Source organism: Oryctolagus cuniculus, chromosome 10, assembly GCF_964237555.1.
Source record: "Oryctolagus cuniculus chromosome 10, mOryCun1.1, whole genome shotgun sequence".
In the NCBI taxonomy this organism is placed as follows: domain Eukaryota; kingdom Metazoa; phylum Chordata; class Mammalia; order Lagomorpha; family Leporidae; genus Oryctolagus; species Oryctolagus cuniculus.
In genome coordinates, this window is record NC_091441.1 from 113395015 (window position 1) to 113419711 (window position 24697).

Here is a 24697-nt window from a genome sequence, read left to right on the forward strand (position 1 = left end):
CAGCTCACAGCAAAAGAGTAAACCCCATGACGCAAGTCGTATGCCACCATTTATATAGAAATGGGGAAGATGCATATTCACAGGAGCTCACAGAAGCATGGGAGGAATTTCTAGAATGTGGTTATGGACCCTAGGAACGCTGGGGCCTGTGCAGATGGAAGACAGAGGTTGGAGAAAGAGTCCTCACAGCGTGCTTTGTGGTTGTTTTAATCTGAATCAGGAGGCCCTGAGTTCTCAGGCCAGCCCCCTGCAGATGCACAGTGAGTATTTTCTCACATTTTCATGAACAGCAACGCCAAGTCCTTGTCCATGTTGCTTTGTGCACCTGTGCTAAAGAGGTCTCTAGAGTGGGTACTCGGGAAAGTAGTGACTGGGCGAAATCCCCTCCACCTGCTTCCTGCCCACATCAGCTTTGCCCACTCCTCCACCCCCCACCCTTACAGTCCCATGTCACCAACAGCACCTGCCACCAATTCCCCCTTCAGGCTGACAATGCTCTGTCCCTTCTGTGAGCCTTCTCCTTGTGCTAATCCAACAGCTGGTGAGCTGAGGAGGTTGCCAGACACCTAACAGCTTCTCGCCAGATCCACCCCTCCCTCCCCACTGCTTATCTCTTCTAATTGATCTGCAGGAGAGCTGGGTACTCTATCTGTGAAGCATGCTCTTGTCTCTGAGCCTTGCCAACAGGTTGTTGTTGTTGTTGTTGTTGTTGTTGTTTTTTGGTTGGTTTGTTCAGGTTTTTTTTTTTTCCAGCATATTAAACTTCTACCATAAAGTTAAAAGTTTAAAGGTTTCCAGTATTCCCTTCAGGCATCTGATAAGGCTGATGACCCAGGCCCACAGGGCTGTGACAAGGAGTAGAAAGTGTGTGAAGAAGGCAGTGGGATGTGCTGAAACAAATGCCCCCAGCATGGCTGGGATGGGCATTCCAGGGGTCTGCATGGCCTCTACCTACCTCCCACCCCTTCTGTAGTGAGAGGGAGCTTTCTAAAGATGTCACTCTCTTGCTTGAAAACCTTTCAGAGGACGAAGTTCAAATTCCTTAAGTCCTCAAACACAGATGCCTCTGAGGGCTGAGCAGGTGAGTAGGTGGCTAAAAGGGCTGGGGGTGGGGGAGTGTGGCTATGTGGCCCACCAGGGACAGCATAGTACAAGCCCAGAGTCGTCATATCTCTGAAGAAAGATCCAAATCTATAAATTTCTTTTACAATCTGAAATTTCCCTCCATGTGAGCTTGTTAGTAATTAATTTTCTAGGCCACTGTGAGGATCAAAGCAGACCCATACCTGTGAGCCACCTCTGAGGCCACCTCTGCCCTCAACAGTCTGGCTCCGCCTCAACTGGGCAGACTCATGTCCCACATGCACAGCCCTGCAGCCAGCAGGCCACAGCCTCCCCATGCCAGCACGGTCACGTCACATTCATCCCCTCTTGGAGCCTTTGCACACACGCCAACCCCTCTGCCTTAAATGCCTTTCCCAGCTCTTTCCTTCCTAGCCAACTCTGACTTAATCTTAAACTCAGGGGGCTGGCACTGTGGCATAGTGGGTAAAGCTGCCGCCTGTAGTGCCGGCATCCCATATGGGCACCGGTTCTAGTCCCGCCTGTTCCTCTTTCGATCCAGCTCTCTGCCATGGCCTGGGAAAGCAGTAGAAGATGGTCCAAGTCCTTGGACCCCTGCACCTGCATGGGAGACCCGGAGGAAACCCCTGGCTCCTGACTTCAGATCAGCGCAGCTGCAACTGTTGTGGCCAACTGGGGAGTGAATCAGTGGATGGAGGACCTCTCTCTCTCCCTGCCTCTCCTCTCTCTGTGTAAATCTTTCAAATGAATAAATAAATTTAAAAAAAACTCAGGTCAGAGGTCAACTCCAACTCCCCAGCCTCAGAAAGACTCCCTGCTCCCTCTCCTAGTGCCCGATCCCATCCCCTACCCCCTCAAAGAAGCTGCCCAGAGCCACACAGCCTCGGCTCTGCCACTTCCCAGCAGTGCATTCATGGGCAAGTGACTTAACCTCTCTGTGTCTCAAGTTCCCCGCTGTGAGATGGAGATAATGAGATCTGCAAGAGGCTAGGTTTCCGGGAAGTTCTGGGAAGATAAAATGAAATGGTGTAAGAGAAGAACCTGGCACACAATGGGGGTGGAAGAACAAATGAGATAAGGAATAAGCATTTCCCGCTCATGCTCTGGACTCACTAAGCTTCCTGGAAGGGAGCCTGGGGAACAGCCTTCCTTTCCAGCCTGCTTTTTTTTTTTTTTAAGATTTATTTATTTATTTGAAAGTCAGAGTTACACACCGAGAGAAGTACAGGCAGAGAGAGAGAGAGAGAGAGAGAGAGAGAGAATCTTCCATCCGCTAGTTCACTCCCCAATTGGCTGCAACGACCAGAGCTGAACTGATCCAAAGCCAGGAGCCAGGAGCTTCTTCTGGGTCTCCCCCATGGGTGCAGAGGCCCAAAGACTCGGGCCATCTTCTACCTCTTTCCCAGGCCACAGCAGAGAGCTGGATGGGAAGTGAAGGAGCCGGGACTCGAACCTGTGCCCATATGGGATGCGGGCACTGCAGGCTGCGGCTCTACCTGCTACACCACAGCACCAGCCCACTCCAGTCTGCTTTTTAAGCAAGCTGTGGGCCTCCACCTCCCAGTGCTATGTGGCCTGAGGAAGCTCGAGGACTGGAGCCATTCAAGGCTAAAGACCTCACAAGGAAGTAAACTGAGGCAGACAAGATGTCTGGAGACGTCCAAGGGAGATCCAAGTACCTGGTGTTCAGGAGGCACAAAGCAAAGGACAGAGGCAGAGGCCCACCAGGTGTCAGCGTCCACACCTGCATGCTCTGTAAGATCAGGGACCTCATCTGTCTACTTCACCACTGTGTGTGCCCCATGTCAGGCCCACAGGTGTGCTGATCGAATGGATAACTTAACACAACTATAACACCCAGTAAAGCATGACCTGCCAGCCAGAGGTTCTTGGCAGCTCCCCAGGGCTATGTCTCTCCCCCTCCACTCAGGCCTGATCTAGAGGCTCCCAGGCTGGGACCTGGGAAGTCTCAGAGAAACAGGGACATGGAGGACCATGCAGACGAAGGGCCCTGAGAGGCCGACGATCCATGGAGCCGTCTGGGGCTCAGGGGCTCCATAGCTCCCATCCTGGGAGGCTCCCTGGCAGTCAAAAAAGACCCATGTTCTGCCACTGGCTACTCTCTCCAGCTGGCAAAAGACAGTGAAGGAAAGGAGGCAGGAGGTCATTGAACACTGCCTATGGCCTCACTCTATCGAAAGAAGGAGCTCAATGAGGGCGGGTCTTGCCCAGGTCACCCCACGGGCTGTGAGCCCAGGGCTAGCTGTCCACACAGGATGGTCTCCTTCCGCTGGCACGAGCGTCAGGTGCCAGACTTGGAGCTCTGGCAACAGGCGATGCTTTCCCCAGCTCATAGTGGGATGAGGCTGCCACTTCCAGGTTCCCGTCTGCGGTCTGGGTTCCCCCTAACCCACTCCAGTGGTCCTGGCTCCTGACAAGCATCATCCTCCTAGACAGAAGACATGGAGCCACAGTGCTGCTACCATCTAATGTGGACAGAGTCCACAAAGCCACAATGCTGCTTCCATCTGACTAGCATACTCCTCTAACACTGAGGACATGGAGCCATCTGCCTGGAATCCCTCTCCTGAACCAAGGCCATACAGCCACAGTGCTGTTGCCATCTGACTAGCATACTCTTCCAATACTGAGGACATGGAGCCATACTGTTGCCACCATCTGACTAGCATCCTTCTCCAGGACCAAGGCAATATAGCCACAGTGGTGCTGCCATTTGACTAACATGCTCCTCCCAGCTGAAGACATGAAACCACAATGTTGTCCAAAAAAACTGGGCCAAAAAAGCCCTCTGGTGGCATCAAGAAGGGAAGAAAAGTTTACTGTAGCTGTGAGAGGCCCTGAATACCAGAAGTTCCAGGGCTGAATCTAGCTCCAAGGCTATGCTGTTTGACCTCGGGTTTTTTGTTAGTCTGAATTGGTGGTTAATATTATAAAGTTGAGTGACAATATGGTAAACTCTGGGTTTACAGCATCTCTAGAAAAATCAGAGAACGTGGTGAGCTGAGCCAGGATTCCTGTAAGACCAACACTATTTGGTTCAACCCCACCCTCCAGCCCCATTGCACTCCGTCAGCCCATACATGTTTACTGAGCAACTACTGTGTATGACACAATGTGCTACTTACAGCAGGGGAATAAAAGAGAGACATTTGCAGTCCTCGTGGCGCTCACACACAAGGGGAATGGAAAGCAGGTCACACAGCCAAGCAATGCACAGGGCTGGGGGAAGAGGAAAGTTGCAGGGCTAAAGCACTGCTATTTTACATGGGATGGACATGGAATCCCTCTCTGGGGAGGAGACTGCTACATGGACCTAAAGGAAGTGAGTGAGTGAACAGGAGGACAATCAGTCCCGCAGAGGGTACAGTGAGTGGAAAGGCCTTGGGGCCCCTTCACTCATCTTTGGGGCCTCTTGCCCTGTGCATGTAGGCTGCTCAGTGTGGTGCACTAATGAAAGTAATGGAGCATGATGTAAACCATGTAAACTGATGGAAACCACCCCCTGATGTGTGTTTCCAATAAAACAACTGTGCCCACTAGTAATGGAGACATGGAAAGAGAGGAGCTAGATTTTACCAACAGCGGGGAGAGGAGAATCCTCACAAGGATGACAAAGGAGAGGCAGAAAAGGTTCATCCCTGGCACATTAAAACCAGAACCCTGGACAGAGATGCCAAGTGTGAGAAGGGAAACCCTCCTTTCCTTCCTTGCCAACTGCATCAGCTGCCAATCCCTGCAGAATGGAAGGCAGAAGCAGGGGAAGAAAGACCCCAACCACTAAATATCCTGTAGCCCTGAAGCTGGGTTTTGCTTTTTGGTTGAAAATTTTTTGTTTAGAAAGTCAACCGCAGAGGAATCACTTAGATGGGCTGTGTGTTTCCTCACCACTTATCTAAGAAAAATTAGAGTGCAGATTCCTTGCCCTTTTATCCACAAAGCAGGAGGCAAAGAGATACCATTATTCTGAAGAAGGAGAAGGGAGGAAAGCTGCAGCTCTACAATCTTACACCGCTCTCCCCGGCTGGGGTGGGGGTGGAAGGTGATTATGTACACTGACATCATGGTCTGCGTCATGGGAAGCAACTTCCGCCATTCAAAGCTTCATTTGCATTTTTGGAGGCATAAGGAGACATTTAAAATCAGCTTGGGTGTTGACACCGCAGTTATTAAAACCAAACAAAAGATCCCTTCCCAAGTCTGGCTAATTCTTCTTAAATTTATCCAGGCCCCCACTACCTGATTTAAGGCAATGAGCAGATGTTACACAGCAGGAAGCACATTAGCTCCAGATGCCGCTTTGTTCGAGATGTGTCCGTGCACTCATTGGCAAACACACACACACACACACACACACACACACACACAGAGGACCCGGGGCAGCTAACATTCATGTCTCCCCTTCCGGCATCTGGCACGCGTGCATGGACCATTTGTAACCTCTGCCTGTGGTTCTGACAGAGAGATGAGCAGCAGGACTGAGTAGCCAATCAAATCCCACCCTATCGTCTTCCTGTTGTCTCCTAGGTAACCGGCACAGGGACATATCAGCCAGCGAGGTACCATGGGGAGACACACACACACACACACACACACACAGACGGTGCTCTAACTGGTTCATACACACAGGCCCAGGATGCAACCATCAGCACCTTGGACAGCGCCCACAAGCTGCACTGGATGCCTTTGGTCCCCACCTACCTCCTTTGGCGGCCTCATCTCCCGGCTTTCACTCCTGCCATTCCTCTGCCTGCCATGCCTCTCCTTACCACCACCCACATCACTCAAACCTTATTAATCTCTGAAGGCAGCCCAAGCCCTTGGTCAAGGCCCCACCACAGGAGAAAACCCAGAGTCCTCCCCTCAGCAGTCAGGGCCCTACTGCAATCTGGTCTTTCATGTCTCCCCCAACCTTATCACTCATCACACTCCATCTCCCTCGCTCCTTTCTTCCTCCAACAGGTCAAGCTGGTCTCCCCACATGATGCCCTGTGGACTGAGGCGTTTCTTTGTACCTGCTGTTCCCTCACCTGCGCTGTGCTTCCTTCTGCAATTGTTATGGCTGGGCCTTCCCTTTCTTCAGCCCCAGCTCAAAAGCCACCTTCTCAGAGAGGCTGTCCCTGACCCTCCCAGACCACCCTATCTAAGGAAGCCCCTTGTCCAGGACTCTCTACTCCATCTCCCTGTTCTCCCTGTGGTCTTCCTATCATTGATAACTCTGAAACTATCCCATTCACGTTTATTTCTTTACTTGTTCTTTGTCTCTCTCTCGAGAATGTGCACTTGGTTTTAGCAAGATCTTTGTCTTGTTCATGAACAAATCCTGAGTACCCATTAAGAGGGTCCAATAAGTATTTTTGGAGTGAATAAAAAAAGCAGCTTTTTGGTGCGGGTGCTGTGGTGTAGTAGGTAAAGACCTCACCTGCAGTGCTGGCATCCCATATGGTTCCAGTCCCTGCTGCTCTACTTCTGATCCAGCTCCTTGTTAATGTGTCTGAGAAAGCAGCAGAAGATGACCCAAGTGCTTGGGCCCCTGCACCCATGTGAGAGGTCCAGAAAAAGCTCCCGGCTCCTGACTTCAAATAGACCAAGTTCTGGCCATTGCATTGCGGCCATTTGGTGACTGAGCCAGTGGACAGAAAATTCATATTCTCTTTCTCTCTCTCTCTCCCCTTCCCCTCTTCCCCCATAACTGCCCTTCAAACAAATAAATAAATGTTTTTTTAAAAAGCTGCTTCTTTCTCCCTGCTTCTGTTTCTCCACCTCCCGATTAGGAGGATTGGATATGATGACTTCTAATAACCCTTCCGGCTAACATTTGAGAGTCTATTGGAGAGCAGAAAGGAGAGTTAATCAGGCCACGCCATGGGAAGAACCTGCAGTGGACATCTGACCTTCTCAACGGGGTCGCAGCACCTCTTCCTCTGAGCAGCCTCCCTGACAGGAATCTGCTGCTGCCTGCAGCTCCACCTTCCCTAGGCACTGGGGACCTTAAACTTCTGTCATCTGAAGTACTGGAGGCAACTGAGGCTAAGGACCGGCTTTTTATTTTTCTGATTGTGCAGAGAAACCAGCCAGGGCCTGGGTGGAGGGAGGGTAGCCTCTGGAAGCATTTGCTGCAGTGAACGGAAGAAAACACATCACCGTCTACAGGCCCTTCATCATTAGGGTGAAGCTGACTGGAACACAAAGTCTTCTCTCCACTCAAAAGCATCGCGAAAGAAGTCACGAAGTCCCAAATCCCAGCGACTGCATGTGTCTCTCTAGGAGAGATGCTTGAAATTCTAAAACCAAAAATGATGTTGACATGTGAGCTGTGTCAGTCTACATTGGGTATGACACACTCTTGGCCAACTCCCCTGGGTAAGGACAGGCCATGGATTCAAGTAGTCACAGGGCAGACACAGCCCTGCTGGATTCCCCCAACCCTAGCAGTAGAGAGCCTCACGCTGGCCACTCGGAAGCCAGAAATCCACTCTTGAGTCCTGAGTGCTCCACCCACTGGAGCTAACCTGGATATAGCAATCAAGAAAGGAAGACCAGGATTAGTACTTCCTGAGTACCTACTATGTGCTAGGACATGTCAGTGCTGACTGTGCACGACCACCCTGCAGGACTGCCTTTCTCACTTTGCTGGTCTAAAAAAGAAAACTCAGAAAGCTCAGAAAAAATTAAGAAGCATGCCCAAGAACACACAGTTGGGGAGGCCCCTCAGAGGGGCCTCGGGGAAACATGGGTCTGGTGTCCTAAGCCCACGCTTCTCCAAGGCTTAAAAGTACACAACACAGCCGTCAAAACCCCCCTCACTGGCTGGAGCTCTTCTCCAAGAGATGCCAGGTCCGTGTCTCTACACCTCCGTCATGCTCAGGCTGGCTGACCTCCCACCACAAGCCTCTTGTCCAGCTGGACCCACAGCTCAGAGCCTCTCATTTGCGACCCAGCCCACGAGAAGCAATCTTCCTGTGGCCTGGAGAAAGCCGGAGATTTTGTCTTTCTAAAGTAGTAATTTCCTGCTGGTGCAGGCGGATGTACCCGCCACCCTCTGATTTAGTGCTGAGCTGAAGGACTGATCCCAAGCAAGATTTTCCAAGGAAAATTCAAGTGCTGGGCACCTCCTGACATTGAGGAAGAGAGCAGCAGCCTCCCCCCAGGAGATATGGCTAGCAGTGGGCTAGGAGGTTATAGGCGTCCCAAGATTCCCAAGCTTCAAACACGTCACACAGGTGCCCTGTGCACACGCACATGCTACCCACAAGCTTCACGCATGCCCTGGCCCCACTCACACGCATCAGGCAAGAGAGCAACACCCTCTGGAGCCATTACAGCCGCCACTTCCAACATGCTCTGGGCTGTGTGCTGCACTGAGACCAACACACTACAGCCCCAGCAGGACAGGTGCTGGGCCCTCCCTTCACCAAGACAGCAAATGAGCCTCGAAGCGGGAAAGGACTTGTCCAAGAGCTGCTCTGCTTTCTGAAGGGCCACACCCAGACTGGAGGCTGGTGGTGGGCACTGCTCCTCTGGGTGCTCCATGGAGGAGAGGCACTTCTGCAACACCACCTCCTCCCCTTCCACTGGTTGGCAGATTATCCTCCTGCCTCCTCCCTCAACCTCAGGGAAAAGACCCAGCACCTTGTGTGCCCTAAAGCTGCTGTGTCCACCAGGTCAGGGGAGCGGTAAGGGTCTGCCCCAGGATTAGGCATGGCTCTGGGCCTGCCAGGGCCCTGGCTGCAGAACCCCACAGCCTGCAAGGACGGGACCAGCTCTCCTAGGGCCATCCCACCATGCTCCACTCAGGAGCCTGGAGCAGTCTGGAAGCAGCCAATGCCAGCGGCCTGGAAGCTACCAAGAGCTCTCTGGTCAGGTAGCTCCAGGTTCACAGGCAGCTCTACCACCTACCGGCCCCGTGACCTTGGAAAGGGGCTTCGCCTCTGGGGACGCCTCTGCGGCCTCACCTGTGAAGTGGAAAGAACAATAGCGTCCTCCCAGGGCGTGCTGGAGGAGGCTGAAGCAGAGGCCGGTGGGGGCCGGGTCCTCAGCCATTACTGCCCCACAAGTGAGCACAGGGTGGGCAGCCGCCGTTCCGGTCTCACCCCGCCCACGGCTCGCCGCTCAGGCAATTCCTAATTAGCACCAAATCCGAACTTTGCTCAGCAGAGGCAAGACCCGGGCGCGGGGCCTCCTTCCTGCCCCTCCCCTGCAAGCGGTCGCGACCGCAGGTACCGGACTGGAGCAGCCGAGGGGGCGGCGCCGCAGCGCTGCGGCAGGGGCAGGCCCGGGCAGGGGGCGGTGCGGCAGAGCCGCCCCCACCCCCGCGCACACACCGGCCTCTCGGTAACTTTGAGCCACCGCGGACTCCGGGGTCTGCCCAGGGGTGCCACCCGGCGTGCGCAGCAAAGTTGGGAGCGAGGGACCGCAGCGTGGGACCCCCACGGTGAGCGGCGGCACGGCCCCAAGCCGGCCGGCAGAAAGGGAGGGAGGAGGCACGTGGCCGCAGCACTCGCCCGGGCTCGCTCCGGGGGCCGTGCTCTCAGGGCCGGCCCGGGAGTGCGACCTCAGGACTTCAGACCCCTTCGCTCCAGCCCCTGGAGGTCGCCCTGCTCGGGTCCCACCTCCGCGCGTCCTGTGGAGCGCCCTGCAGGCTTCGCGGGACCAGGCTCCGCTCCGCGCCCTGTGTCCTGCGCTGACCCTCAAGCTCCCCCGCGGTGGACGCTCGCCCTCCCGCGCCTCAGGTGCAGCCGCCAGCCTGCGCCTCCAGCGCGGACACTCCCCGGGCGCCCCGCGGCGTGTGCGCCCCCTGGCCCGCTCAGCCCGGCGTCCGCCCTCCGCGCCCCACGCCGCGCGGGGGCTCCCCGGCCGGGCAGCGGCCGCGTCCTACCTTCGTCCGGCAGCCGCTGCAGGCAGAGCGCGAGGTTCCTCCGCCAGCCCCGCATCCCCGCGGCCGCCCTGCGGCCCGGCCCGGCCTCGCCAGCCCGGCCCCGGCCCCGCCCCCGCCGGGCCGGGCGGCGCAGCGCAGCGCTGGGGAGGGCCGCGGGCCCAGGGCGCCGCGGGCATGGGCCGCCGCCAGGCGCTCGGCTCCGGCTTCCGAGCCGCGGTTGAGCAGCGCCGCTCCCCGACAGCGCGCGCTTTCCCCGGCGCGGGGGGCGGCGCGGGGGGCGGGCACCGAGAGCCGGACTGCGGGGGGTGGGACCCCCAAGGAGCCTGGGCCGCCCTGTCCACCACTAACATCCAAGGGGTCTCCAGCTCAGCCAAATAACTCAAATCTCCATGAATTAGCGAATGAATGAATGAATGAGTGAATAGGGGAATGAATAAATGGGTGTATGGCTGAGTGAGTTAACGAATCTGCCGGTGAATCAATGAACAGATGAGTTAATTCTTGAATTAATGAGTGGATAGAGGCGGGAAGGAATGTGTAAATAAGTAAATAGTGAATTAGTGAATTGACCACTGAATAAATAAATAAATGACAGTTGATGAAGTGAATTGACAATTGACAATTGATGATGTGAATAAGTGTCTGAGTAAATGAATGGATGAGTCAGCCAACGAATGAGCGAATGCCCCCTGGCCTCAGGTCTGAAAAAGCCAGAGAACCCCAGGCCCCTCCGCTGGAGCTCGAGCCCTGCCCCGTGAGGGCCTTCACTAGAGGAGGGCCCAGAGAGGGCAGGGCTGGTCCCCATGTGTCCATCAGCCGGCTTTGCCCTCCTCCAGGCAAAGCTGTGGCGCTCTTCAGGTCCCAGGGCTGTGAGGAGGAACAGCCCAGCCCAGGGACGGACAGGGAGCTCCTGACCTCTGAAGTCGGAGCTGCGTCCTCCGTGGGAACGAGAAGGGAAAGTGTGTGTGTCCATGCGCAGTCCATCCAACAGAGCTCTACACAGCCGTAAAAGGAAGAGGCATTCCTTGTGTCCCAACAGGACGCCGTTTCCAAGTTGCATGGTTAAGTGAGAAGCAGACATGTTTGCTCAGATTAGTGGAAGATTATCCATCTCTCATGGCAACACTGGTCCCCTCCAGAACAGGAATCCTGTGGCTGGCGGCAGGTGACAGAGACACCCTTTTCATTGGATCCCGTTTGTACCTCTTGAAATTTGGAACTCTAGAAATGTGTTGTCTATCAAAAAAAAAAAAAAAAAAAAAAAAAAGCTGATGTTTTCAAGCAAATCAATTTTTACAATAAAATGAGAAAGTATTGTATATCCCCATAAAGCCTGCTTTTTGCTGGCCGAGTCAGCTCAGTCCATTTGCCACATGCTCTCTCCTCTAGCTCAGAGAGGACCAGGGTCTTGCTGGTCAACCACAGAGTGAACTATGGCCCTGGTGGTCAGTGCAGATCACATTTCCCTGCCCAGGAGTGTTGGGAAGAAAGCAGGTGGCCTCTGCCTGCAGCCTGGCTTTGCAGTTTTCAGCTGTGTGTCTTTAGGCAAATCACTTTCTGTCTTCAAGCCTTAGGCTCCCCCACCTGCACACTGGAAAGCATCATCTTGTCCTTGCAGGGACAAGATGGATTTGGGCACAGAGGGGAGGTCTCTGCTCCTTGCTCATATTCTGAAAGGGAGTTCAGAGGTGAAACCCCAGGAATCCTCCCATCAGGGAAGCTCCCCGAACTCTGGCGTCAGGAACATGCACCACTGCTGCAAGGAAAGTGTGCCCCTGAACCCCCAACAGTTCTGCAAGCTGGGAAGTGAGCGCCATCTAAGAGGATGCGGCAGTTCAGGTGCCCAAGGTCATATAGCCTGAAGTGGCATAACTGGCATTTGAACCCAGATCTCTCTGGACAGCCCCGTCCACAAAGGCCGAGGGGTACCGTTATCACTTATTCCTATTTCTCAGACCCTCCATGATTCACATCCCCGCTTTGGATGAATCCTGAATTATTAATCACTTTAGTGAGCAGAGCACAGGCCCAGGGGACCGGAGTGAGTGGGGGTAGCTCGGCAAACAGTCTGCTGACTTCAGAACTTGTCTTAAGAGCTGTGAGCTCCTGCCGAGGCAGGGAGTCTCCCCGGCAGCAGAGTCGTGAATCACTCCTGCCTGTGCTCACGTTGACAGCTGCACAGCCAGGATGCCCCTGCTCCGACGATGACGGGGCTGTAGTTGCTGACAGCAGAGGCAGAGATGACAGTGCTGAGGACCAGAGGCTCAGCCAACAAGGCCAGTTCCAAGGGCAGGGCATGGGCCCAGGAACCCCCCTGCCCCTCCCCGAAGGCAGGCGAGGAAGAAGAGGCGTTTCCGTTATCTACGGCTGCATAACAGGCTGCTCTAAACGTACCTGGCAGGAAACCACCGCTGCGTACTATGGTTGTGAAGCCCAGGGGTCAGGGATTTGGGCACAGAGGGGAGGTCTCTGCTCCACAATGTCTGCGACCTCAGCTGGGAAGACTCAGATCCTGGGATGGGGTCGGGGTGGAGACATCTGCAGGCTTCTTCCTTTGGTGTCCAGCACCTGGGCTGCGATGACTCAGAGGCTAGGCTTAGCTGGCACTGTCACCCTAGAGTGCCTACCCATGGTGTCCCCACGTGGCCTGGGTTTCCTTGCAGCGTGGTGGCCCCAGTGCAGTTAAACCCCTTGCAAGGGGCTCAGAGCTCCTCCAAGCACAAGTGTCCCAGCGGCACCAGGTGGGAGCCACAGCCTCTTGTCTGACCTGGCCTGGGACATCCCGTCACACCTTTCCCAGCCACCCTCCATCAGCTGGATCAGTCCCGGCTGCCCAGATTCTCCAGGGGTGGAGGGTGGGGGGAGGTGGTGGTGCTGCTGGGCAGGCTTGGTCTCCCCTGGGGAAGCATCGTAAGGTTTTAGAAACCCACGCAGTGAGGAAGGAATGTCAGGGATGGAAGAGGAGGAAACACTGATAAGAGGAGAGGAGTAGCAGGGCTGGGGTGCGGGCAGGGAAGAAACCGTGCCGCAGGGGTGACAGAAACAGAAGGGAGCAGTCCCGGGAAAGGTGGCCTCAAGAGGAGTGGGGAGAGAACTCCAAGGAGCATGAGCAGGAAGCCCCAGGGTGGGCAGCATAAAGGGAGAGCAACAAAGAGAAGACCCACATGGCGGGTTTGCGGGGGAGGCCAAGAATGTGCATCATGAAGACATTCTACGTGGATTTCCAAGTTTTCTTGCTCCAAAGTAAACTTGTCTTTTAATTACATTTTTTCCAAAATCTTTCCAGAGTCCCCTGTTGTCATGAGAACAGCAAGAAGAGTGGCGGTGAGGGTAGCAGGACAGGGCCCAGGGAAAACATAGCAGTGACTGGAGCAATCACGGGGCCACGTATCAGAGGGAAAGGAGAGATCACCAGAGGGAAACCAGCTGCCCACTCTCAGATCCTGGTCTCTGGTGAGTTTCCAAATGATGCCTCAGTGTTCTTACCTGTAAAGTGGGCATGGTGGTACAACGACACCTCCTGAGTAAGGTGGTTGTGAGGACTGAGTGAGTCAGCCCATGCAGAGCATGCAGCGGTGACTCACAGGAGGTGCCAGGTGAGCTGAGCTGCTGTCGTTAGACTTACTGATACCATGGTGAAGGGAGAGGAACCCAGAGGAAGGGTGGCTGCAGGGGGAGGCCCAGATCCACAGGCCTGCCTCGGCCGCCAGGTGCTGCCCAGGACGCCCATTCTGGAGGCCCAGCCTGCCCTCAGCAGTTGGTTCAGGGTGCACCTCCCACCCCCCACCCCGTGCACACCCCATGGCCTCTGAGTATGTGCAGGAAGCTGGTGGGGACTACAACCAAGGCAGGAACCAAGAACCAGGGCAGGGACCAAACCCAGCTCAGGCTGTTCACAAGAGGGCAAGCCCAGGGTCCCAGCCAGACCTCTGGACCCCCGGCCAGGGCTCTCGAACTGGGGACTCTGCTGCACTTCCTGGCAGCCTGCAGTGGGGGCTGCGCAATCGGTCTGCTGAGGTGGGAGGGGAGGAGCTGAGCCAAACCACTGGGGTGCAGGAAGGAACTGCTACTACTCATGCTTTTTCATTATGTAAAAAAATAAAGGCAGCCTTCCTGGCACTTAATATGTGGATCAACGGTGGCGCATTCATTCAGTTTCTAAGTACAAGTTATGTGTGCATTTGGCGGGGTGGGGGGGGGGGTGCTCCCTGATGGTTTTGCCAGGAAGGAAGAGAGAGCAGAACAGTCCAGAGAATCCTGCGCGAAAGTGGTCTCAGGGCCGCAGTGGTCCTCAGAGGGACGCTTACCCACAGTTATGCAGCAACTGTCACCGGCGCTCACTGCAGCACCCAGCAGGGCCCCCAAACAGTCGTGTTCTGGTTCTACCTCCTCTGCAAGGCCTCCCATCTTTTCTGAGGCTGGGCCTCGCCTCCTCATCACCGTGAGCTGTCACTTCCTTCCTCCCCTGATTATTGCTGTCAGAGCATTGCTGTTCTCCATTTCTCCTTCAAAAGCGCAATCCAGGTATTTCCAACTGGTCTACCCAGAGACGGTGTGGAATGTTAGAAAGAGCAAAGGCCTCCTGCGTCACTCAGGCCCAGGCTCAAGTCCCAACTGCACTGTTTTGTTCATTCACTCAGTGGATGTCTGTGGAGCCTCTACTACACGCAAGATGCTGTGCTCTGTGCTGGAGGACACCAGTGACTCAGACAGACTCTTTGTTGTCACAAAGCTTATGTCCTGAAAGGACAGCTTGTTTGCTGCATGATCTCAGGCAAGTCCCTGCACTTCTGTAACCTCGGTTTATCCATCTGGGAAGTGGGCTCATCACCCCCATCCTTGTAGTGTGACTGTGACAGAAGCAGGGCAGGGGCCCGGGACATTTAGTGGAAGGTATCCCAGGTGCCTAGAGCTGGAGGAGCCTCAGCCCGACTCCCTAATTCTGCATCAGCAGACAAATGCAGAGAGAGGCAGCAGCCTGTCCAGGGCCACTCAGGGAGAGGGGGCAGCGCGGGACCTGGGGCCCAGGTGCCCTCCCTTGTCCTTCTTTCCTCGAGTCCAAGGCTGCCTGTACAGTCAGGCAGTGCTGTGGAAACCCATCCCATTCAGAGGTGAAAAGAAAGTTCTGGGGTCCCAGAACCTACTCTTCCCTCCAGGCCCCAGGTCTCCCCTCCCAATGCCACTGCCCCACAGACATCAGGGCAAATGCACCGCGGTCCCTGCCGTCAGCATCATCCAGGGTCCAGGCCAGAGCAAGCGTTTAGGAGTCCCTGGAAGCCTAGCTTGAGAGCGGCAAACCAACCACTCTTTTCTAGATACCAACACAGCCATTGTGGCAAAGGCCCAGCACAGAGTGGAGAAAGGTGGGAGAAGAGGATGTTGGGGCCAGAATCCACAGCTCAGCACTGGCCACAAACCTGTGCCTCTTACTCAGCAAAGCCCAGACTGGATCCTGCCCCCTCCTGCAGGAAGACCCTTGCTAGGCCTAAGTCCAGGTTCCCAGCTCCCTCCAGCCGGGCAGCCTCACCCAGTAGCCATTTTCCTCACCCCTAGAGGAATATATCACCGCCTTCGCCTTGGCACTTTGCGGGGGAATGTTTTCTGTCCCTGTAGATGGGGCCATAAGAAGATGGCCTTGCTTGCCTACGTGGCTCAGCGCCCATGGGGTTAGGCCAGACATCTCCAGAGAATCACATTCCATGCTTGTGATGAGGCCACTAATGCTTAAAACCATTTCTGTTGACCCCTCATGTTTGCCCTGTGTTTTTTTTTATTGTTGTTGTTATTTTAGAACCAGTAATGATCTTTTCTTCAAAAGCAAATAGAAAGGCGCCCAGGTTATGGTGCAGTGGGTTAAGCCATCACCTACATACCATGGAGACCCAGGTCAAGTCTTGGCTGCTTCAATTCCACTCCAGCTCCCTGCTAACGTGTCTGGGAAAGCAGCAGAAGATGGCCTGAGTCCTTGGGCCCCTGCACCCACCAGGGAGACCCAGATGGAGTCCAGGCTCCAGGCTTCAGCGTGGCCCAACCCTGCCAGTTGAGGCCATCTAAGGAGTGAACCAACAAATGGAAGGTCTCTCTGTCTGTCTCTCCCTCTCCATCACTCTGCCTTTCAAGTAAATAAAATAAATCTTAGGAAAAAGAATGGAAGATAGAAGGCTGTTATCAGGTCCATTTCACAAAACTGAGCTACAGGTAGGGAATTGACTTGCTGCAGGCTGCGTGGTTAGGAGGGAAGCCCAGTGCTTTCCAGCTTCAGTCCCAGAGAGTGGCTGCCAGCTGGACTCCACCCCCAGGAAGAGTTTGCTGACTTCCTTGAGCCTCGGAGCTGGGGCTCTCGTGTGTAAGACAGCAAGACAGGAACCTGCCTCCCTCTCTCTGGAGCTGCTGTAAAAACAGAAGGAGTTGAAGTGGGACGAGTGCTTGGCACACGGCCCCACGCACAGTGAGTGCTGAGTGCCCATGAGCGCAGCTCTTTGTGTCACTGTTACTATTCTTATTTGTGTCCTATAGCCAAGCTCCTTTCGTCTATTCCTCTGTCTACCTCTATTGTCCCACACAGACTTTCATGGACTTTATTCTGGACACAGCTTGGCATTTTCAACTCTAAGTTTACAGGACAATCTTTTTAAAATTTATTTAGCCTAGTAACTTTTAAAATCAAGTATAATTTCTATAAAGTATAAAGTATAAAGTAAAAATCACCCTTTGTAGTGCATAGATCTGTGAGGATTCTTTTAAATGTTTATGTGTTTGAAAGGCAGAGAGAGAGAATGCACAATTTTCCACCTGCTGATTCACTACAGTCCAGGCTGGATGAGGTCAAAGCCAGGAGCCAGGTGAGTGGCAGGAAGGCAGGTGCTTGAGCTGACCTGCTGCCTCCCGGGGTGCACATTAGCGGGAGCTGGATTGGAAGCAGAGGCAGGACTCCATCCCAGGCATCTCAATACCGAATGTGGGCATCTTAAGAGACGGCTGAACCCCTGCACCACCACGTCTGTCCCAGCTGTGAATTTCCTCAAACACTATGTCATTGCCACACAATGTAGATTGACAGTGCTCCCCCTAGAACTCCCCCAGGCCCCTTCACGGTCAACCTTTCCTACCCACTCCAACCTCTGGCAAACACTGATTTATTTACTGGCCCTACAGTTATGTCTTTCCCAGAATGGCATATAAATGGAATTAAACAGTTGGAAATATCTTCGATTTGTTCCTGGAAGGGAAAGGACATGTAAAAATATACAATACTGATTGATAGCACCTGTATGGAGTTGCTTAAATCTGGCTTCTTAGCAAAGTGCATTTGTGACTCATCCATGTTGATGCATGTAAAAGGTATTTATTGCTTTTCACTGTGGAATAATATTCCATTGTATGAATGGACCACAGTTTACTCACCACTGGAAAACAATCCTGGGAGAGGCACCAAGACAGTAGAATAGGCAGGGAGCTTATTACTTTAGTCTAAGGGAAGATAGTGTAAAAAAAGTGGAGAGTGCAGTCTCAGGGAAGAGTTAGGGAGAAAATGGCACAGGAAACTGCTTGAAAATTAGAGGGAAGCTGAGGACCTACATGGAGGGTGTGGACACACACAACTCAGGATCCCAGCAGCCAAGAGCCTCAGCACCAGCTTTGGAGAGTAAGGAGAGACCAGACTGCAGCAGCCCAAGCCACTGGTGATAACTGTGCAGAAAGAGGGTGGCATGAGTCTGGCTTGGATCCCTTTGCGGGACAGTGCACCTGTCAACCTAGAGGGAAAAAAAGGGGGCACGCTTCTTTCTCCCCAACCACCCAGCACTGTAACAAGCTGAGAGTAGGTGGGTGCCGTTTTGGACATACATAACAGCTGCACTAGCTCCTATCTGTGCGCCCAGCAACCAGTTGAGAGGAGACACCCAAGTCTGGCTGGGAGAATTGACAAGGGGCTGGGTGCTTGTGACTGTGGGAGCCTTGTGTGCTGGGACTGTGAAAACACTGTGGCAACGTGTGAGGGTTCATGGTGTGGCTGGGTCTTTGGGTAGTCACTGTGGGCAGCTCCACATGCTTGGGGCTCCTTGGTTCCCTGGTGAGGGTCATTGCTGTGGGATCTGTGCTCACACTGAGGACTGCATGGATCCTTTGTGTGGTTCCTGTGGCAGCATGGATGAATATTGTACCCACTGGGGCTAGCGCTCAGGCATTGATCTCCTTTGAGGAGAGGCGGTGAACATGGGACTATGCCAACAAAGCTGAACAAACCTCCCCTCTGATTAAAAAAAGAGAGAAAGAGAGATTTACCATGCCCAGTTTGAGAGTCACCTTGGACACCCCCCTCATCCTGGAGCACTGAACAGAGCTCCCTGGCCACACCCAGCACACACCTCAGGGTATTCACTGAAAGAGCAGACACTCCACTAATCCAGAGAGGCGGAGTCCAAAGATAAAAGCCATCACGGGTTGGGGGGTGGGGGGACAAGTGTCTCCGTAAATGCCTAAAAATAAATGCAGCAATTCGAGAAACAGAACAAGGAAGATAACATGACACCCCAAAGGAACACAACAACTCTTCAATACCAGAATGTGAAAATGCGGAGACTGACAAAATGCCAGAAATGGAATTCAAAACAATTGATCACAGGATTACGTGGAAGTAATCAGAAGCAAATTCACAAACGGAAGAAATCCATACATGATATAAAAAACAATTTCCTCATGAAACTGAGATTTTTTAAAAATCAAATCAAAATGAAATGTTAGAAATGAAGAATTCAATAGAAAAATTAAAAATGCACTGGAAAGCCTTAACAACAGTATCAGTGAGGCAGAAGAAACAATGTCCTAGTTAGAAGGCAAATCTCAGGAAATTTTATAGTCAGACCAAAAAAAAAAAAAAAAAAGAAGAAATTAGAAAACTGAAAAACAGTGTTGGAGATGTATGGAATTCTATCAAACAACCCAACACATATGTCTTAGGAGTTCCTGAAGGTGTGGAAAGAGAGAATGGATTAGGTCTTTTTAGGGAAATAATTACAGAAAACCTCCCTAAACTGGAGGAAAAAAAGGAAGCTCCAAGTACAGGAAGCACAAGAACCCCTAGCAGACATTATCAGAAAAGATCTTCACCACGACACATTGTAGTCTCTCTACAGTATAACATATAGAAAAGAGTGTGAAATGTACATGAGATAAATGCCAGATTATTTTCAGAGGATCTCCAATTAGATTCACAGCTGACTTCTCATCAGAAACCCTACAGACTAAGAGAGAATAGCAAGATATATTCCAAGTCTTAAGAGAAAAAAAACTGGCAACCCAGAATACTGTACCCTGCAAAGCTCTCGATTATGAACAAAAGTGAAATAAAGACCTTCCATAACAAACAGAAATTGAAAGAATTTGTCACCACTCTTTAAGCCTAACTAAAGATGCTTAAGGATGTGCTACACACAGAAACACAGAAACATGGTCATCACTATGAAAGGTGAAGGCAGAAAATCTCCCAGTACAAAGAAAATCCAAAGTAAACCACAGGAATATTTATGGAAAAACAGCAGGGCCCAGTTGCTACTTAGCAACAGTCACCTTGAATGTAAATGGCCTCAACTCTCCAGTTAGAAAATACAGACTGGCTGAATGGATTAAAAAACAAACCCATCTATTTGCTACCTACAAGAAACACATCCTAGCAACAAAGATACACTCAGACTCAAAGTGAAAGGATGGATGTGGCCGGTGCTCTGGCATAGCGGGTAAAGCTGCCGCCTGCAGTTCTGGCATCCCATATGGGCACTGGTTTGAGTCCCAGATGCTCCCTTTCCAATCCAGCTCTCTGTTATGGCCTGGGAAAGCAGTAGAAGATGGCCCAGGTCCTTGGGCCCCTGCACCCATGTGGGAGACCCGGAGGAAGCTCCTGGATCCTGGCTCCTGGCTTCGGATTGGCGAAGCTCCAGCCATTGCGGCCAATTGGGGAGTGAACCTGCAGATGGAAGACCTCTCTCTCTCTCTCTCTCTCTCTCTCTGCCTCTCCTTCTCTCTATGTGTAACTCTTTCAAATAAATAAATAAATATTTTTTAAAGAAACCATGAAGAGCCTTTAAAAAGAAAAAAGAAAAGAAAGGATAGAAAGATATCCATGCTAACAGAAACCAAAAAAGAGCTGGTGTAGGGATCCTAATATCTGACAAAATAGACTTTAACACAAAGACTGCTAAAAGAGACAAAGAAGGGCACTATGCAATGAGTAAGGGATCAATTCAACAGGAAGATGTGACTATAATAAATGTATATGCACCTAATTACAGAAATGTTAATGGATCTAAAGGGAGACATAGACTCAAACACAATAGTAATGGGGGACTAAAATACCCTACTCTCAGCAATGGACAGATCAACCAGACAGAAAATCAGCAAGGAAACAACAGTTAGTCAACACTAGAGATAAAAAATGGACCTAACAGATATCTACAGAACTTTTCACCCTCCAGTAGCAGAATGCACATTGTTCTCACCAGTGCCTGGAACTTTCTCTAGGGTAGACCACAGGCCAGGCCAAAAGCAAGTCTCAGCAAAGTCAAAACATCAAAATCATACCATGCATCTTCTCTGACCATAATGGAATGAAGCTGGAGATCAACACCTCAGGAATCTCTAGAGCATATGCAAACACATGGAGACTGAACTACATGCTCCTGAATGAACAGTGGGTCACTGCAGAAATCAAAAGAGAAATTAAAAAACTGCTGAGGGGGAAACACTCATTTGGCCGGCGCCACGGCTCACTAGGCTAATCCTCTGCTGCGGCGCCAGTACTCCGGATTCTAGTCCTGGTCGGGGTGCCAGATTCTGTTCCGGTTGCTCCTCTTCCAGTCCAGCTCTCTGCTGTGGCCCGGGAGTGCAGTGGAGGATGGCCCAAGTGCTTGGACCCTGCACCCGCATGGGAGACCAGGAGGAAGCACCTGGCTCCTGGCTTTGGATCAGCGCAATGCTGGCCGTAGTGGCCATTTGAGGGGTGAACCAACAGAAGGAAGACCTTTCTCTCTGTCTCTCTCTCACTAACTCTGCCTGTCAAAAAAAAAAAAAAACTGTTGAGGAACAGTTTTTTGGTTTTTTGTTTTCTTAGTATTTGTTGAACTCTTTACTTAGTATAGAGCTAACCTGCTGTGTATAAAGTTAATTGAAATAGATCTCAGTAAAAAATAAGAATGGGAATAGCAGAGGGAGGAGGAAGGGTGGTAGTGGAGGTGGGAAGAATCACTATCACTCTGTTCCTAAAGTTGTATTTCTGAAATGCATGAAGTTTGTGTATTTTAAATACAAGATTTCTGGGGGAAAAAAACCAATTTGGGTTGTTTCCAGTGTTTCATGATCAGGAATAGAGCTGCTATAAACATCCACATACAGTTTTTTATAGCACTATGAATTTCATTTCTTTTGTGTAGATAACTCAGAGTAGGATTGCTGGGTCGTATACTAAGTGGAATTTAGTTTTATATGAAACTGCCAAGCTGTTTTACAGAACGGCTGTGCCACTTTTCATTCCCGGCAGCTATGCATAAAGAGTGCCAGCGGCTTCAGATCCTCACCACTATTCAGGACTTTTAGGACTGATGCTTCCCCTGTGTAAAGCCACAGGTGCACAGGTATCTCATTGTAGCTTAAATTTGCATTTCTCTAAGCGTGTCTGTTTTAGTGCATGGTTCCGCATATTAGTCGTGCTGCCTCCATTCTTCCTTTCTCCCTACTGGGGGTATCTGGCTTACTCAGATTATTCCACAGCCAAGTGAAACAGAAATAGGTAACCTTTTCCCACTCTCCAGGCATCAAGTTAGGTTGAGCCTTATCAGTCACAGAGACCCCACGATTGTCCAGGATTAGCTTAGATGAGGCTGTTAGCTAAAGTCTGTTCTGCAGAACTTGAGGCCAGTCTATTAGGGGACTTCTGGGAAAGATTTCATTATCCTGGATGAACATGAAATGACAATGATGATGATGATGAAGATAGACAGAGTGTGTGTGCGTTTGTGTGTGTGTGTGTATCAGAGGCCTGCAAAGACATCCAGGAATTGAGGGGTCAAGAGTCCAGACAGGGGCCGGCGCTGTGGTGTAGCAGGTTAAGCTGCCACCTGTGACCCCAGCATTCCATTTGGGCACCCATTCAAGTCCCAGCTGCTCCACTTCCAGCCAAGCTCCCTGCTAATGCACCTAGGAAAGCATCAGAGGATGGTCCAAGTGCTTGGGTCCCTGCACCCATGTGGGAGACCCAGAAGAAACTCCTGACTCCTGGCTCCTGGCTTCGGCCTGCCCCAGCTCCAGCTGTTGCGGCCATCTGGGCAGTGAACCAGTGGATGGAAGATTTTCTCTTTCTTTCTCTCTCTCTTTCTACCTCTATCTCTACCTCTCTCTCTGTGTAATTTTGCTTTCAAAAAAACAAACAAACAAACAAACAAATTTTCAAAACAAAAAGAGTTCAGACAGAAGGGAAGAAAATTACATCCCCTTAGGATATTTTCCTTTTTTTTTTTTTGCACAGGATGAGAGGCTGAGAAGCCAAGAGGTTTAGGTGGTTTTGTGGGGCTGGGAGGATCTGGTCAAGTTCAGGGCTACCAGAGCCACCAGCACAAGATCCCTGTGAGACAGAGGCTCACGGAAGCCTCAGCACCAGCTTTCCCCTCGGGATATTTGCCAGTTCTTAAGATGTTTAGAAGAGGGGGCTGGGAAATCAAGACGAGAGCAACTAAACAGCAGTGTGGGGCATTCTTGGCACTCACAAGGCAAAGCTGGAGTTCAACGTCCAGCATGGAGCAGAGGTCCTGCCAAACACCTCCGGCTTTCAGCTGGAACCACAACCCAGGAACAAGGGGTGACATCACGCCCTCGTGTGAACAGTGCAGCTTCCAGACCTGCCCTAGAGAGCCCCTGGCAGCCGAGGGCCACCCAAACGGCAGACACCCCCAGCAGGTGGGGGACGGGAGCGTGATTCCGGCCTGGGGATGGAGGTGGGCACTTGTGGTGTCCACCACGGCAGGGAAGAAAGGAAGCGGGCACTTCGCGGGCTGTGAAGGGTAGGTCGGCAGTTTCCAAGAGCACCCCCTTCACTCCTGACCTCTTGTCTGGAGGGAAGCCTTGTGTCTGGATGCTTGTGATGAGGCTGTGACTGGCCAGTCTGCTCCACTTTGAGTCAGGGTCCCTTTATCCAGCTCCATGCTGTGCACCAGCCAGCAGGTGCCAGAATCCCTTAGACGAGGTCCTTGGAGCTTAGGTGCTGTGGAGCCAGCGAGGGACTAGATAGTGAGACAGCACCTGCAGAAAGCTACCTTATCCACCATGACAATCCACTACGTGATGGGGCAGGGTATACAGGTGGAAAGGGTGGGCAATGTCCTTACTTCCATGGCGCTTCCACTTGAGTGGCAAGGGGGGAAGAAAATGGGAAAGGAGTTAGGCACTATGAGATACACCGAGTGAAGACCAAAAGGAGTTGTGCAGTGACAACACGGAAGCGACTTCAGGGAGGGTGATGAGGGAAGACTTCCTGGAGGAGGTGGCATTTCAGCAGAGTTTCAAATAGAGGGAGGGGGCAGCCTGAAGACGAGCAGGGGGAGAGTGTCAGGGTGCAGCGAACAGGAGGAACACTAAGAGGAGAGCAAACTTAGGCTGTAGGAACACTAAGAGGAGAGCAAACTTAGGCTGTAGGAAGCACTCATTGAGAACTCAGTGGCAGGGAGACACAGAGGGAAGGAGGCAGTGGCTAGAAGTGACTTTGGGGAAACAGCAACGCCTGATCCCAAGGACCTTAAATGAGGAGTCTGGATTTCACTCTAAGGGCAACAGGAAGCTGTAGGTGGTTTTAAGCCAAGGAAGGACATGGTGAGATTTCCGTCTCCTAAGTTTCCTTAAGATTCTAGCTGAGGTATGGCCTGCAGGAGTCCATTCTGCACAGGAACAGAGGGCACGACAGGATGCCAGTGGGGAGGCGTCTAGAACTGGGCTGGGGCGGCCTGGGGCAAGGCAGTGGCCACAGGATGCAGAGCAGCTGGGAGACCATTCCGGTGGGTCCTAATTCTCCTGTCCGCCCGCAGCCCCCTCCTCTGTGTGTAACTTCACAGCCCCTGCTCCTTTACTCCGGGTTAGCTTGGACAATGGGCTGCCAGCCCATGGGACACTGGCAGAGGCAAGCGTGAGCCTGTGCCCTCGGGGCTCGCTCACTCCAGGCCTCTGCCATCACCACATCCTGGGCCAGCCCCAGGAGGACGACAGCCATGGACAGCTACCCCAGGCCAAGGTCGACCCACCTCAGCCCACAGTCCTCCACCCCCAGACACATGGCTGAGCCCAGTGGGGATGAGCAGGGCTGCCTCACCTGCCCCCCGGCGAGCACCGACAGACTCGTGGGCACTGAGGTTGTAGCTAGTGGGCAGCAGCGGCACTGCAGACGGAGACGTGGGGCTGCCCTGAAGATAGAGCCTCCTGAATGTGCCAGTGGTCAGCCTGGGAGAGTGAGAGCCGAGGGGCAGGTGGGGAGCCCTCCCGGGATGCTGGGCGGTCGGGGAACCCTAAACCAAGCTGAGCCACAGACGGAGTCCAGAGGCCGGCAGGGGAACAGGTTTGTTGGAGAAAATCAAGAGCCTCATTCTCTTTGCTCTGAAAGGCATTAGCGAGCCACTGAGCAGGGAACTGGGCTCGTCCATGAGACGGGGACACAGTGGAGGGCCTTCAAAGGTATACTCTCTTTGC

At 52.5% G+C, this 24697-nt stretch overlaps 1 protein-coding gene across 4 annotated transcripts in view; it reads right to left on the reverse strand.

Moving 5' to 3' along the window:
* The window catches only part of GRIP2 (glutamate receptor interacting protein 2), an 86153-nt gene extending 76064 nt beyond the window's left edge, over positions 1-10089 (reverse strand). For all 4 annotated transcript variants that reach the window (XR_011379279.1, XM_070050004.1, XM_051851761.2 and 1 more), the window contains exon 1: positions 9980-10089. Coding sequence is in view for 3 of the 4 variants with exons in the window: in XM_070050004.1 (XP_069906105.1) it covers positions 9980-10034 (55 nt within the window). In the remaining variant the exon portion in view is untranslated. The remainder of the gene's footprint in view (positions 1-9979) is intronic.
* Between the last annotated feature and the right edge of the window lie 14608 nt (positions 10090-24697).